The sequence below is a fragment of the Danio rerio genome, chromosome 20 (genome assembly GCF_049306965.1).
Source record: "Danio rerio strain Tuebingen ecotype United States chromosome 20, GRCz12tu, whole genome shotgun sequence".
Lineage (NCBI taxonomy): Eukaryota > Metazoa > Chordata > Actinopteri > Cypriniformes > Danionidae > Danio > Danio rerio.
Genome location: NC_133195.1, coordinates 415917 through 432404, shown reverse-complemented (window position 1 = coordinate 432404; position 16488 = coordinate 415917). Strand labels below are relative to the sequence as shown.

The 16488-nt window shown below is 40.6% G+C and overlaps 2 protein-coding genes across 8 annotated transcripts in view; both read right to left on the bottom strand.

Annotated features, from left to right (window-relative positions):
* Positions 1-500: 500 nt before the first annotated feature.
* On the bottom strand, positions 501-4185 carry ndufaf4 (NADH:ubiquinone oxidoreductase complex assembly factor 4). 2 transcript variants are annotated; one of them, NM_001386274.1, is given in 3 exon segments: positions 501-1373; positions 1895-1989; positions 3987-4185. In NM_001386274.1, coding segments are annotated over 3 exon segments (540 nt in total). In that variant the 5' UTR covers positions 4123-4185; the 3' UTR covers positions 501-1064.
* Positions 4186-4511: 326 nt separating this feature from the next.
* fynb (FYN proto-oncogene, Src family tyrosine kinase b) overlaps positions 4512-16488 on the bottom strand; it is a 64639-nt gene continuing 52662 nt past the window's right edge. For 5 of the 6 annotated variants that reach the window (XM_068215551.2, XM_005160302.6, XM_009294487.5 and 2 more), the window contains 5 exons: positions 13787-13966; positions 13551-13627; positions 11533-11686; positions 11299-11430; positions 4512-9118 (listed from right to left, as the gene is read on the bottom strand). In XM_068215551.2, coding sequence (XP_068071652.2) covers positions 8910-9118; positions 11299-11430; positions 11533-11686; positions 13551-13627; positions 13787-13966 — 752 coding nt within the window. In that variant the 3' untranslated portion in view covers positions 4512-8909. 6 annotated transcript variants of the gene reach the window in all.

The following is a 16488-nucleotide window of genomic DNA, read 5'->3' as shown; positions in this document are numbered from 1 at the left end:
TCTTTTGTGTTCAACAGATTTGAAAAAAATCCCTTAAAGGTGAGCAAATAGTGTGTAAATTGTAATTGTTGGATGAACGATCCCTATAAGACATGTAAAATGTTGAAAGTGTGCAGAGCAGAAAGATGTTCATGCAGACCGCTGATCAAGGCTGGGGTTTTTCACACCAAACTAGTCTTATTGATATACAGTACATGCGCTCTCAGGACTATCACATCGATGATTACATAATTAGTGGAGATTAGTACACGATAATTAACTCTAGTATGGCAATGAGTAACTCCCAGTGCTGGGTTGCAGCTGGAAGGGCATCCGCTATGTAAAACATAGTTGGTGGTTCATTCTGCAGTGGCAAACTCTTATTAATAACAGACTAAGCCAAAGGAGAATCAATGAATGAATGTCAACGAGTTACTACAGAACACTTACATCATCATATTAACTAATGTTCATGTTATAAACATGTCCATCATTATGAATGTGTCTGTATTAGTGTCATGATGAAAGCTGGTTCTTTATTCAGCATTTAATCACATCGTTCAACACTAACATTTGTGTTAGAGGAAGAGTTCAGCCAAAACTGAATATTCTGTCATCGCTTACTCACCCTTTACTCATTTCACCTTCTATTAAACATAAAAGAAGATACTTTGAAAAATGCTGAAAACCGGTAACCATTGACTTCCATAGTATATGTTTATCCTACTATGGAGGTCTATGGTTACAGGCTTTCAGCTTATAATATCTTCTTTTGTGTTCAACAGAAGGAAGAAACTCAGGTTTGGGTGTAAAGAGTGAGCAAATCTTCATTTCTGAGTGAACTATCCCCTTTAAACTGATGACACTGCAGCATTTCTCCCTCATATTCATTCATAATAATAATAATAATAATAATATGTTCTGCTTTACAAATGGATCTGACAACTTGTTCTTTATTTGCATTACTAGTTTCCTAGTGACATTTCATACAAAATAAATAACCCGGACAGTCCTTTCACATGTATTCAGGCGATCATCCACTGTGCATGTTTCAGACGCGGCTGCTGGAGTCTACAGGAGGCAGGTTAGTCCTCCGTGATCTGCTTGGTCTCCTCTGGCTTTTTGGAAATGACTCTGACGTCGAAGGGGAAAAAGAAATCGGTCAGTGCTTTGGCGTCTTTGGGGTCTAAAGCGTACTCCTGCGCCAGCTTCTCTGCAGTCCAGGTTTCCGGCAGGTTCTTGTGATTGTTCAGGGCAGTGATGGCTTCTACCAGAGAGAGTTTTCCTTTGGGGACATCGCTGACGTCACAGAAACCGTAGGGCTCTCCCGGCAGACTGAGCTTCAGCTGTCGGCGCTGCGTCTCCTGCTCCAGCGTCTGAACTACAGCATCACCCTAGAGAGAGAGAGAGAGATGTTGATTGGTAAATGCACTGCTAATGATGATCCTCTTTCTTTTTAATCACCATCATCATCTGTTTTCATGTGTTCAATTCAACAAGACACACTTTACACTGAGGTTTCGTCAGTTAATGTATTTGTAAACATGAACAATACAATTCAACATTTACTTACATCCAAGATCAACTAACAATAATCAGCTGTATTTTCAAAGACCGGCACGGTGGTTAGCCTCACAACAAGAAGCTCACTGATTCGAGTCCCGGCTCGGCCAGTTGGCGTTTCTGTGTGGAGTTTGCATGTTCTCCCCGTGTTGGCGTGGGTTTCCTCCGGGTCCCACAAGTCCAAACACATGCGCTATAGGGGAACTGATCAACTAAATTGGCTGTTGTGTATGAGTGTGTATGGGTGTTTCCCAGTACTGGGTTGCAGCTGGAAGGGTGTAAAAAAACATATGCTGGAATAGTTGGCTTTATGTAACCGATTAGCATTATGAATCTGAATAATGAGCCGAACCTGAGCGACTGGGTCTTTGGACTCCACATAAACGTCCTTGAGCATTGAGAGCAGGGGGTCGTTCCTCCGGTGGACGTCTTCTGTAATGCTTGGGGCTGAAACAGAAACATTCACAGGAAGAGAACAGTATAACTTGTGGACTGCCTGAGAAAAGTCTTGTGGTGGATCTCGGTTGTACGAGCAACACTTAATAACTTGACGTCTAGTTGATGATGTGTAAGAGTGTCAGAAGGTGGATTTCTCCTATGAATGATCCCAATCATCACCAACACTGCAGGAGACCTACTGGAACCAGCATGGAGCCAAGACTCTCACAGAAATCAGTCAAGTTTGGTGAAGGAGACATCTTGGTTTGGGTTTACAAGCAGTATGGGGGCTTGCGAGAGATCAAAAGAAGGTCAAGCTGCTCCAGGATTGGCCAGCCCGGTCACCAGATATCAACATTATTGAGCTGATGAAGGAGGAGGTGTTGAAGATGAACACAAAGACTCTTGATGAACTCTGAAGGCTTTCTTCTTCATTCCAGATGACTTTATTAATCAGTGATGTGAGTCATGTCAGAGATGTATGGATGCAGTCCTCCAAGCTCATGATGGAGTCAGACACAATCTTCATTCTGTCTCCACTGCAGCAGGACTTTATATTCTATACTGGACATTATTTCTGTTCAGTGATGAGACTTTAGTCTGAGCAGAGTCAGAGCGCACTGTCCTCATCAAATCAGTCAACATCAACACATGATCAGATTTATTGAGCTCAAATCAGCAAAATCTAGAGGCCTTCACCTTTCATAGAGACACTTCTGACACCAGATCATCAACTAGAAGAACAGATATTACTTGTTGTTTTTACTTGGATAGGCCACAAGACTTTTGTCAGGTAGTGTAGTGTCTCAGGAATACACTCATGTCATCAAACAGCAAAATATTTGGAAAGATCCCTCAAAACACAACTAAATGTGCAGTTATCATCACACCAGAGTTATTTCATAGTAAAACAGCCCCATTAAATATTTGAATAATAATATAATATCTTTTAATAATAGTATCTTAATTTCCATAAACATATACTGCATTTAAAATAATATAAATACAGAAAGGCATGTTATCATTAACCCTTGTGAGGTGTTTATATTTACGTCACTCAGCCTCTGTTTGTTAAAATACTCAACAGATGTTTACTTCACCCTAATTCCCAATATAATCAATCCACACCCAAGTCACCCAGGACTTCCAGTTTCCCAAACACCACTGAGGTAATAAAATATTAAAGCAGAATATGAAAAGACTAATACAGATGAATCATAATGAGATACTGCTATGGTGACAACTTGTGACGTGCTCCCTGTATTGTTTACCACACTACTGTGAATATCCATACTGAAATCGCCTGCAAGACTTCAAAACAACATTGGCACTATTTAATTGACTGTCAACAGTGTTGCACATTGATACTAAGTGCTTGGATGCTAATTTGATTTCCCTATTTAGAATATAATCAATGAAACTGAGTATTAAATCAGTGTAATGAAGTGTATAAGGCGACTCTCTCTGCATTCAAGGTAAACAGGGTATGATAGTGACGTCACAAGTTGTCAATGAACGAATGTGCGAATATAAAACCAACTGCAGCCCAATCCGAACACCATACAAGGGCTAAAGACATAGATATATGTAAATATACAAATTTAATTTGTAAATGTATACAAAATTACTCTTTTATTTAACTTTTTAATTAAAAAATTTTTGGGAGTACAATAATCGCGTTGGGTGCAAGATTTTAGGAGCTGTAAGAAGTGTGATTTTCCATTACATAACCACCACGACATGTTTTAAATAGCTTTATTTTCTTTTATATAAACTGTAAAAGAGATATATTGCCTCTCAGCTTTTATTGATATTGATATTTGTGTTCACTGTAAAGTAAATAAATAATTCACGTCATGTAAACCCGTCATTAATTATCACCTATTTAACCCAAATATAAAATTACAGAACGAAACATTACACACAGCTGTATACTTATTTAACCAATGTCAGGCTCACGGTCGTGATGCTGAGCAGCAGTGGTCGTGTATACTGTATGAACTCACCGTCATGTCTGTCGTGTGGGATTCCTCCGTCTGGCAGATGCCGCGGTGCTGCTCGAGGCTTTGCTCTGCTGATTTCTCGATGAGCTCGATTCTCTACATTAAAGTTTCTGATCAGGCGTGTTACTTTTGAACCCATGTTTTAAAACAGAGGACACCCCTCTTCTTCTTTTAGCTCTACTGTGAGGCACTGAGCGCTCATTACTGCCGCCGACTGGCAAGTCTAAAAGGGATACAGCTGCGGCTGTACTGTATGTACTGTAGCATCACTTGTTATGACACTGTACAACAATGATTCATATCTTCACATTACTCAGAGGGGTGCGTTTAGCTTCGGGGTAGGAGACTATGATTATAAAATGCAATTTAATGGGTAATTTAATGAATACACTTAATAATACTAATAATACTACTAATAATAAATAACTAATAAAACAGTTTTTATTCTGGGTTGAATTGCTGTGTCACATACTGTACGCTTAAAAAGAGTGGATTTAGTCGAAAATAAGAAAAAAAAAACAGGCAAAGTTTATAAAGAGAGTGTAAAATACTGTACTCTTTATTTCCAAATGGGAAATGAACATAACAGCATGGCTTAAAACAGGTTTTAGGGTGATAAAGTGACACAACATTGTTAAACCAAAATGAAATGATGGTGAGGGGGTTAAAGACATTCTGATGAGTCCCTATACAGACCAACAAGGAGGAATGGCTCCAAATCCACACAGTCCCACACAGATTTAACTTAGATTAAATTAAATACATTAAAACAAAGACATGGTAAAGCGTCTCTCTGCATGTGGATCGGGGCCAGTTGTTGTGGTAAACAGCGAGAAAAATGGATTAAATTAAAATTAAAACGAGGCTGTGTCCGAAACCGAAGGCAGCTGCTGTGCTTACTCATTCCTGACTTAACAAACAGCATCTCTGCATGAAGGAAACTGCTTTCAGATCAGCTCCCAAGGCACCGTAATGTCCCGTCTAGACATCAGCAACAAACTCAAGAGCGTTTGACTTAACATCAGATATTTAATGTCAGTGACAGAGAAAACTCTGAAATACGAAAAGGAAGAATTGTGGCAGACAGATCTAGATGAAGAACTCTGCATATAAACATCATCAAGTCAGAATGCTGGAAACTGCTAACGATTGACTAGCATAGCAGGAGAAAACTGAACTTTTGAAGGCGTTTCTTTATCTGGAGTGCTTTTGAAAACGCTGTCGGCTGGGTTTAGGGAAGAGGGTGATCAGGTCAATCGGTGCAACAGCAGAGCGAATGGCACTTACGAGACAAATGTGAAATTTTTGTTTATAATGTGCGGCAGTGAAGGTTTTGTTTTTGTTTTCCCGCTATGAGAGCGCAGCTGGACTCACGTGTGGATTACAGTGCACATGACGTGCGACAGAAATACTTGTCAGAGGAGCATTGTTCACCCGAGAGCTTTTCTCATCTGGAAATGGTGAAATAGGCTTTGCTGCTCGTCTCCTTTTACTAAAGGCGCAGCTCCAGTTGGTGTTGATTGTCGTGTCTCTACAGATTCGGTAAGTGAGCGATCAGTGCTCTTTGTTTGTTTATTCAGAGGCAGAGTTAGTTGGTATCGAACTCTTTCAGTGTTTAAAGACGGACCTCAGTCAAATGATTTCTAAGTTACTACAGTTTACCATACGTTAACATCACTGCAATATTATGGACTGAAAGATCTGCTGTAAATGCTGCTCCCCCAGTGTAAACATGTAAACACCGTTGTGGAGGATTTTCACCGCATTTTGTGACGGGAATAACCCACACAGCTTTCTGACGCTGCCTGCCGAGTGCATCTAAGTTACAGAGAAATGCGGAGATTTTTTCTCTTATTCGCCGTGCGGTATCAAACATTGCATGAACAATACACGCGTCCAGCAGCTCCTCCAATCAAATATCTCATTTGTCACGAAGGCCATGAATGAAATGTTCACCATTTATTAATTTGGCAAATAATTCATTTACTGATGTCCATGAAAACACAGTCACTGCCGTTCAACTCTGTGTCTGTGGGCCCTATCATACACCCGGTGCAGTGTGGCGCAAGACGCAGCGCAATAGTCTTTTGGTAGTTTCATCTTGGCGCAAGAGTGGTTTTGAGGCGTTGCGCTACGCTGTTTAAATAGCAAATGCATTAGCGCTCATTTGTGCACCCATAGGCGTTCTGCTCTAAAAAGGAAGGTGTTCTGAGGCGGACCGCTGGCGCGTCGCTATTTTGAGGAACTATAATAGATTTTTCATTAGACCAAAACTAACCCGGTCTAAACTCCGGCGAAAAAATAGGAATAGATATAGCATATAAATATAAAGGATTAAAATATTACAAAACATATTATTTTCTAGCCCGCATAAATATGAAAATCACTGCTTTTATGTCTTCATCTCGGGAGGCTTTTTCAGTTCATTCATAACAATTTGCTTTTGTATAATGTTATTATTATTAGCAGTATTATTTATTATATCCATATTTATATTTGTTTTATTAAAAACAAGCTTAGATTTGTCCACCTGTCAGGTTTTAGACCATATGGGGCACAGCATGTGTTTTAGGATATAACTCAGGTTTTTGAGCACATTTTGTTATTATTATTCATTTATTTGTTTGCTGGAAATTAGAACTGAATTTAGAAATAGTTTTGACACGAATATTTGCGCTTAACAAACACAATTAATTATTTATAGACTAATTGATGTCTGTGCGTAAAGGTTTCCCTATCCAAGAGCGAAAGTGATCCATTATCTCTCATTCTCACGCAGTAGATGCTCTGTTTAACAGTTTTCTGTTAATAAACTGTGAACTGTTTGCTTGTGAAATGCTCAGTTTTTCCACTTAGACTTACTTTGCGTCCTGTAAATAGCGAATGCGCTCTTGGCGTGACGCAGCTGACTCTTAAAGGGAATGGAAGATGAGACTCTGATTGGTTTATTCTCAAAACACACCTATAACTCATTAAGAAAATAAACTCAACCCTTTTAGACCATGTGCCACGGCGCAAAGCGGATTTTCCTGTCCGTAAATTAGCAAATATGGATTCTGACACGCCCTGAAAGCGTTTGCGCCCTGCGTCAAGTGTTTGTTTTGCCTCTGTGAAAATCAGCGCGTGCCCAAACCAACACTCCCATTTTTATGCAAATTTTTATGCACCTTTCCTCATCCGACACTCCCACCTAAACAGAGCTGGACACGCCCACTTTCCTGACTTTTTCCAAACGGTGTGAAAACACCCTGCTGAAACTGGGGGGTTTCGTGGCTCTTTAAGAGTTCTTCAAATGTCAGTACCAGAACAAGTCCTGGTCAGATTTCAAGCAAATGCAGCCAATTAAATCTAAAGTGAAAGTCAACCACTGGAAGATCATATATATATATATATATATATATATATATATATATATATATATATATATATATATGTGTGTGTGTGTGTGTGTATATATATACATTTATGGCAATTTATTTTTAACCTACGGCTACAAGTTGAGCGAAAAGTAACTGGGCATTCACAATTGGTATTGGGCTATATAAAACTATTTAAAGGTCAATATTATTAGCCTCTTTAAGATGTTCGTTTTTCCAATTGGCAACAGAACAAACCACTGTAGTCCAATAACTTGCCTAATTAACTTAGTCATGCCTTGAATACTTGCATCTTGAAGAATATCTAGTCAAATATTAAGTACTGTCATCATGGCAAAATAAATGAGTGATTTTAAATTAGTTATTAAAGCAACACTTGGTCCTTAAAAAAGAATTCAAATCTCACAGGAGTGACTTTAAATAAAGATGTGAAAACACTCATTTGACATGATGTTCATGACGTTGCTGTGTGTTATACTGTGAAAGCACCTGCTCTATGTGAATGCAGCATTGTTCAGGTTTGGGACGCAGCTCTGGCATGTGGAAACTGAAAGCTTTTCTAATCTGATGGTGCTTTTCCTCCTGATAAGCCGGTCAGCTGGAAAACTAAACTACACGGGTTTCCTCTGTGGAGATGAGGCGGCGTATGGCAGTCTTTAACATTGGTCTGGAAATACAAAAGCGTAATGTACATCATGTAAAATATTTCTCTGGTTACATTATAGATGAACATCTAGAACTTTGGAGAGGACATCAGACATCATCAAATCAAATGAGTATCTTACTGAACACAAATAAATTAAAGAAACACAAAGAATCTGCAAACAAAACAGCTTTGGGTAGAGTTCTGGCCTTGTTTCTAGGATAAATGTCTAGAAATGCTTTTGCTTTATTTTCAGGAATAATAAGTCATAATGGGGTAATGACAATTGTGTTGGCTTTGAAATAAAACTATTCAACTTCCCCCATTGGCAGATTATTTCTGTTGTTTTAGGGAAAAACTCACTTGATTTTGCCTCATTATTTCTGAAGACACTATATTTTATGCTCGTCTGGAAAATGCTAGAAAATGAAGACATTTTAGATATTTGGACTAAAAGCAAGACCAAAACTCAGAGTAAAGCAGCATTATTGCGGTGTTTGCCTTGCAGATTGCATCATCCAATCAGCAGAGGACAGACCCAATCTCAAACACTACTAGCAGACACGGAGACTGGTTCTGTGCATCGGCGAACACCCAAAACCATCACAGACATCTGTGTTTGACGCCACGGTAAAAACATGAGCGAGACAAAACATGAACCAAAGCCAAGAGGAAATCAACCATAATAACAGATTGTATTTACACTGAATGCAGGCATCTTTACTCTGCTCTGGACAGAAGTATGGTTACATCCTTCCCAAATTTACCCACAATTCCTGCTGTTCACCTCCTGGAGAAAGTGTGAAAGTGTGTGCAAACGCTTGATTGTTCAGTCACAGGAGCTCAGGAGGGTCCGGTTCTGGCCCCGGGGATGGGGAGATCAGAGTAGGTCCAGCAGGATGGCTTCTAGAGGTTGTCTCCGGGCTGATACTGAGGTTCGGTGGCAGTGAAGTAATCCTCCAGGAAGGCCTGCAGGTACTCGAAGGTGGGCCGCTCCTCTGCGTCCTTCTTCCAGCACTGCACCATCAGCTCATGCAGAGAGCTGGGGCAGTCCTGAGGACACTGCATGCGGTAGCCGCGCTCCACCTGCTCCAGCACCTCTCTGTTATTCATGCCTGAAGAGGACAGCAGAAAACCCACGAGTGCATGTGTTAATCTCCGCAGACAGAGAACAACACATATTAGGCTGTTCATATTCAGAGATATTATAAAGATTAGCAGTGTTTCCAGTATGTACTATATTAACTGGAGGATGTGTGAGGATGCAGCCCTCTTGTGAACCGCTGGACTAACTGCTGTGTTGTATGGAGATCTTTGACCAGCTCTGCCATCCCTGAACGGTTTGGCCACAACTCCTCTGCTTTTGTCGGTTTTGCCTCACTTTTTGCATGTTAGCCCACAAGCTTTCTATTAGGTTAAGTTCTGGGCACTGGGCTGGCCACTAATCAGCACAGTTTGACCCCAAGCCTAAAGGATTTGGAGCTTCAACACTTTTCCAGCTGTAAATGAGCCAACAAACATTGATAATCTCCCTGCTGATGAGAACTCTTGATGCACATTGCACAAGAAGCTCCCACTGGGCCAGGTCCAACAACAAATCCAAGATAATAATCCAGATTAATCACCTACTAGGCCAGAGGTCCAAAGTCAGTCCTGGAGGGCTGGTGTCCTGCTGAGTTTAGCTCTAACTTGCTTCAACACACCTGCCCGGACGTTTCTAGTATATCTAGTAAGAGCTTGTTTGATTAGGGTTGGAGCTGAACTCTGCTGGACACCGGCCCTCCATGATTGAGTTTGGACACTCGTGCGTTCAGTTTATTCCTATGGTATAAATTACATACTTGAGCGATTTTAACGGTGGTTACAAACTACAGGGCATTAAGAGCATGCCAAACAAACTTTAATGCATAGAAACAAGCATTTCAGATGTTTTACAATGTGGTCAGCCAACCACATCTCACCTGATCTCTCATAACAAAATCACATGACTGTTTAAATATGCACACCACAATTCATTCATTCATTCATTCATTCATTTTCTTGTCGGCTTAGTCCCTTTATTAATCTGGGGTCGCCACAGCGGAATGAACCACCAACTTATCCAGTAATTTTTTACGCAGCGGATGCCCTTCCAGCTGCAACCCATGTCTGGGAAACATCCACACACACATTCACACACACACACTCATACACTACGGACAATTTAGCCAACCCAATTCACCTGTACTGCATGTGTTTGGACTGTGGGGGAAACCGGAGCAACCGGAGGAAACCCACGCGAACACAGAGAGAACATGCAAACTCCACACAGAAACGCCAACTGAGGGTTTCTCTCAGTTTTTGCACCTAAGAGCTGTTTGTTTTGTAAAGAGTAGAGCTCCTGGAACAGAACTGCACTTATGAAGCCAGAAGATTCAACAACATCATCATCATCATCATCATCATCATCATCATGAGGGACATGAGCACATTTAAACAACATGGAGAAACGCCTGCAAACATCTGTGGATGATTCAACACTGCGTCGACACAATGGCATTTCACATCCGCCCTCACCCAGACCAGACTGCTAAATTTGTGTGGAATTTGTAGAAGTCTACAGTTTTCATCAATGCAGTTTCATTTGAAGCTTCTGAATGATATTTAAAAGGATGCTATTATGATGTAGAATAGGTCTCTGACGTCTCTAGAGAGTGTGTGTGTGAAGATTCAGCTCAAATCAACACACAGATAATCTTTTATATCTCTCTGAAACGGACTCGTTCAGGCTTTGATCCTGACTGGTGTTTTGGTGACTGTCGCTTTAAATGCAAATGAGATTGCGCTCTTTTCAGAAGAGGGCGGAGCTACAGACACCTGTGTGTCAGCATAGTGGCAGATTCAAAAACAAGACTGACGTCCTATGCTAATGAGGGAGAGATGGTGACTAGTGGGCGGGGTCATCACAGCAGAATGAACCACCAACTATTCCAGCATGTTTTACATAGCGGATGCCCTTCCAGCTGCAACCCAGTACTGGGAAACACCCATACACACTTATTCGCAAGCACACTCATACACTACAGCCAGTGTAGTTGATCAGTTCCCCTATAGCGCATGTGTTTGGCCTGTAATCGGAGCACCCGGAAGAAACCCACGCCAACACGGGGAGAACATGCAAACTCCATGCAGAAATGCCTACTGACCCAGCCGAGACTCAAACCAGTGATCTTCTTGCTGTGAGGCGACAGTGCTACCCACTGAGCCACCCTGCACAATACATCCCTATCAACAAACGAATAGAATCCAAACGCACCTGGATAGGGAACTCTGCCCTTCGTGACCAGCTCTGTTAGCAGAATTCCAAAAGACCAGACATCAGATTTAATGGTGAACTTCCCGTACAGCGCCGCCTCTGGAGCCGTCCACTTAATAGGGAATTTAGCCCCTGAAACACACACATGGGAGAAGATGAAGATGGAGACGGCTCGAGGGAGAGTGAATGAGGACATAAGCATCAGTGGGGGAGCTGTTCATACGCGTCTCCTACCCTGTCGGGCGGTGTATTCATTGTCTTCAATGAGTCTGGCCAGGCCAAAGTCAGCAATCTTACACACCAGGCTGTCACCAACCAGGATGTTAGCGGAGCGCAGGTCTCTGTGGATGTAGTTCATCCGCTCGATGTAGGCCATGCCTCCAGCCACCTGAGGAGGACACAAACGCAGCGTCATACAGTAGCAGACCTGCAGAACCACCACAGCTTATTGTCATCCGCTTACAGAACTGATCTAAAGTGCTTCAGCAGTGTATCTACTCCTGCAAACACACTGAAGTGTACTGCATCTAATCTGATCAGGGCTGCACCACATACTGGAAAACCTCTGCTGCAATATACACTGGCATATGAGTATAATTAGCTCAATTAGGAAAGATGTCATTTATTTAGATCGGCTGGGATGATTAAGCCTTTCCTATGCAGCGCATCTGCATAAATTATAATAAATTACGAGCAGAAAATAAATAAATAAACAGTGTCTGACAGAAATTGAGCAGTCAAATGTAAAATAACATGGCTATCATTGTGAAATAATTTACAAAACAATAATATCTATATTGTTTCATCTTTAATAAATAACGTAATCCTGCAATGTGACTATTGCATATACATGAGAATATTGAGTAGGGGGCGGGGCTTTCTTTTTGCGCATCACTCCCTCATTGCAAACTCAAACTTAGAGGCGTGGTTAAGAATATTTATGGCTAAAGCTGTCAACCTGATGTCAACAGAGGAGGAGGAGCAGCACTTCATGATCTACATCCACCTGAATCTGAATATTAAGCAGGGGGCGTGGCTTTCTTTTTGTGCATCATTCCCTCATAGCAAACTAACGGTAAGAGGGGCGTGGCTATGAATATTTATGGCAAAAGCTGTCAATCTGACATCAGAGGAGGAGCAGCACTTTATGATCTACTTCCAACTGAAACGGAATATTGAGTAGGGGGCGGGATTTCTTTTAGCGCATCATTCTCTTGTCGCGAAGTAGTATCTAAAGGGGCGTGGTTAAGAATATTTATAATTAAAGCTGTCAAACTGACGTCAACAGAGAAGGAGCAGCACTCCATGATCTACCTGCACCTGAATCTGAATATTGAGTAGGGGGCGGGGCTTTCTTTTTGTGCATCATTCCCTCATAACAAACTAAAGGTAAGAGGTTCGTGGCTAAGAATATTTATGGCAAAAACTATTAAACTGTTGTCAACTGAGAAGGAGCAGCACTCCGTGATCTACTTCCAACTGAAACTGAATATTAAACAGGGGGCGTGGCTTTCTTTTGTGCATTATTCCTTCATAGAAAACTAGTTTCTAGAGGGGCGTGGCTAAAAATAAGTATATCAAAAGCTGTCAAACTGACGTCAACAGAGGAGGAGCAGCTCTCCATGATCTACCTCCAACTGAAACTGAATATTGAGTAGGGGGCGGGGGTTTCTTTTTGCGCATCATTCACTTAGAGCAAACTAGCGTCTAAAGGGGCGTGGCTAAGAAAATTTATGGCAAAAGCTGTCATACCGACATCAACAGAGGAGGAGCAGCACTCCATGATCTACTTCCAACTGAATTTGAATATTAAATAGGGGGCGTGGCTTTCTTTTGTGCATTATTCCTTCATAGAAGACTAGTGTCCAGAGGGGCGTGGCTAAGAATATTTATGGCAAAAGCTGTCAAACTGACATCAACAGAGGAAGAGCAGCAGCACTCCATGATCTACCTCCAACTGAAACTGAATATTGAGTAGGGGGCGGGGCTTTCTTTTATGCTCATCATTTCCTCATAGTAAACTAACGTTGAGAGGGGTGTGGCTAAGAATAGCCACTGACATCATGAGAGAAGCACCGCCCCTCCAAACACAGAAACAAATGGTCAGACGGTGATTGAAGATTACCAAAACAAACTTTTTTTTTCAGCAGGATGAAGTGTTCAGCTAAAGAATATGCGCTAGCAAGATAAACACTGTACATTCTGATTTCACACGCTCTTTAACCGGGCTCGTTTACACAATGGAGCAGTACCTGGGCCGCCATGTCCACCAGGTTGGGCAGTTTCAGCGCTCGTCCCTCTCCGTCCTTCAAGAAATCTAGGAGACTGCCTGAAACACGCCACATTCACATGTTAGCTTTACAGATTTACCTTCACTGCAGTAACAGCACGCTCATGCCTGACTGATGAAGGCTTTCTCCAACATTCCAGATGCCTTTATTAATCAGTGGTTTGAGTTTGCCTCATCTTAACACCGGGAGCAACTGACCTTTGCCCATATACTCAGTGACGATGTAGATGGGCTCTTCAGACACCACGGCGTACAGCTGCACGAGTTTATCATGCCGCAGTTTCTTCATGATCTGCGCTTCCTCCAGGAAAGACTCAGGAGACATGGTTCCCGGCTTCAGGGTCTTTATAGCAACTTTAGTGTTGCCGTTCCATGTGCCTGAAAGCAAACACACAGACGGTCAGTAAAGCAGCGCGCACACACACACACACACACACACACACACGCACACACACGAAAACGCTTTTCTCACTTGGTGTTTATGTCTTGGTTCTAGTCCAAATATCTCAAAACTCTAAAATCAAGCAGCATTTTCTACACAAGACACAAATGCTGTCAGAATGAAGTGAGCTTTTCATTAAAATAACTCAAATAAACAGATTTTCCCCTCAAAATAAGATTATTTTGCTCGTTTGAAGGAAAAAGCAGCTTCATTTTTGCTCATTATTTCAGAAAACAAGACAATAATTCATATGTGTGTAGAGAACGCTTCTTGATCTCAGAGTTTTGAGATATGTGGACTGTAGAAACAGGACCAACAGCTGAACGTCATGCCAAAACAAGACTTTCATGCACTAACAGGAGTTGTAAAGCACTGTTAATCATGCAAAACCATTCCGCAATGAAAGCAGCCCTCATCACAGTAGTACACGTGTAATATACCCGACTATAGATGAAACTAGCACACATTTAAAGTGTCCTTCATGTTCATGTTCATTTCTGCAAGTCAATATTCTGCATGCTTTGCCTAAATAGAGCAGTTATAACACTCCATCATCAACTGATCACAATTTAATAAGCAATTTTGTTTAATACGTTTTTCACTTTTCTCTGCTAAGCGTCCCTAAAATGTTTCATCAGCTCTGATTTCAGACTATTATGAATGAAAACAGCAATAAATGAAGGATTTTTTATTGTTTAATTATATTTAATTATATTTTTTTAAAAAAATTCTCATGTCCAAGTTTGGCCAACGAAGATTTTTTACTTGCCACATCAAAAAAGTGTAGTAAAAATAAAAGCAAGTCTTATATATTATTATGAACAAACAAAATGTTATTGCCACACAGTTTAAATAATGTCTCAAAACAAGCAAACTCTAGTAGTGTACATACTCATTTTTACTTAAACATTTAAAAGATAAAAAAAGAGAAATAAACATGCATTTAATCAAGGAAGATGATTAAAATTTTAAAAAAATTGCAATGTGTTTAACAAAAGAAAACCAAGACCTGTTTAATATCATGGAAGACTACAACACAATATTTCAATATTTTAGTAAATTTAAGACTTTGAAGGGCCTGACATTTCTGTTTCAAAAATTTTGTAAGTTTTTAAGATACCCTGCTTTAATATATATATATATATATATATATATAAATAAACAGTGTAGATAATAATAATAATAACAGCAACACAATAATAATACATAAAAACATAATAAATAATAAAATAATAAAAAGTTTAAAAGAATACATAGCATATTGCATTTGGTCTATTTATCTAACTAGCTTTATGGCTATTTATAAATAATGGTGACACTTTATTGTGATGCTCCATTTGAGTGTTAGTAGTCTGTCTGCTTAATATCTGCTGATCTGCTCCTTTAACAGACATTTCACTGACTATAAGACACTTCACAAGTAAATGTCAACTGACACTAACCCAAACATCCTCCTTGGCATGTAGATGCAATGTTACTTAAACTCAACAAACAGACCATCAACATAAAGAGTGAGCTAAATAAGTGCATAACATCCATGCTGACACACAACACATAGGTTAGATCTAATATTGAATGAAAGTAATTCTGTGAGCACATCTTGTTTATGTGACCTGAATTATTTTGAAGACATCTTAAATACTTCATAACAAAAACAGAGTTAGTGCTGAACTTTACAGATTACACATCTTACTTGTGATTTGTGGCTGTTTTTCTGCAGGATGTTTGTTAAATCCACTGGAATCTGCTTGCCTTTACATGACACTGATGGTGGATTATCTGATAAACTCTGTCATTTATTGCACGTCACTTTACTCACTGTACGCTGTATTGTTTTCACATATACAGTGGTGTGTAAAAGTATTTGCCCCCCTCACTGACTTCTTATAATTGTTCATGTCTTTAATGTTTAAACAACTAAATCCAACTCAGCAGTGTCCTGCAGGCAATCATGATGATAGGCAGATCCAGCAGTTATTTGGGGAATCTACAGGGCGGTAAGGCTGCGTGTCCACCCAAGTGTTTCTTCATGAGCTGAGTGTTTGTTTCCTGTTGTAGCGCTGCATTAGTACGGTCACTACGCTGTTTATTTTGCCATTACAAGTTAAAAAGCTTCCAAGTTGAGCTAGCCGTCCAATCACGGTGGAGGATTACCAAATAATACAACAACTAATCTGCTAAAGCCTTGCAACTTGTAACAGTACAGCAGGGACACTGTGCATCACAGCAACCCTTTACTTGAAGGGGTGTTCATAAGACTGTCAGCTGTTTGTACCGGCTCTCACATGGTCACTCACTGAAGCCATGCTGGGCTGAGCCTGGATGGGAGACCGTATGGGAAAGCTAGGTTGCTGCTGGAAGTGGTGTTAGTGAGACCAGCAGGAGGCGCTCAACCTGTAGATCCCAATGCTCTATAATCCTGGACCAGGCCGTATCCTGAGCAGATGCTGTGGTGGTG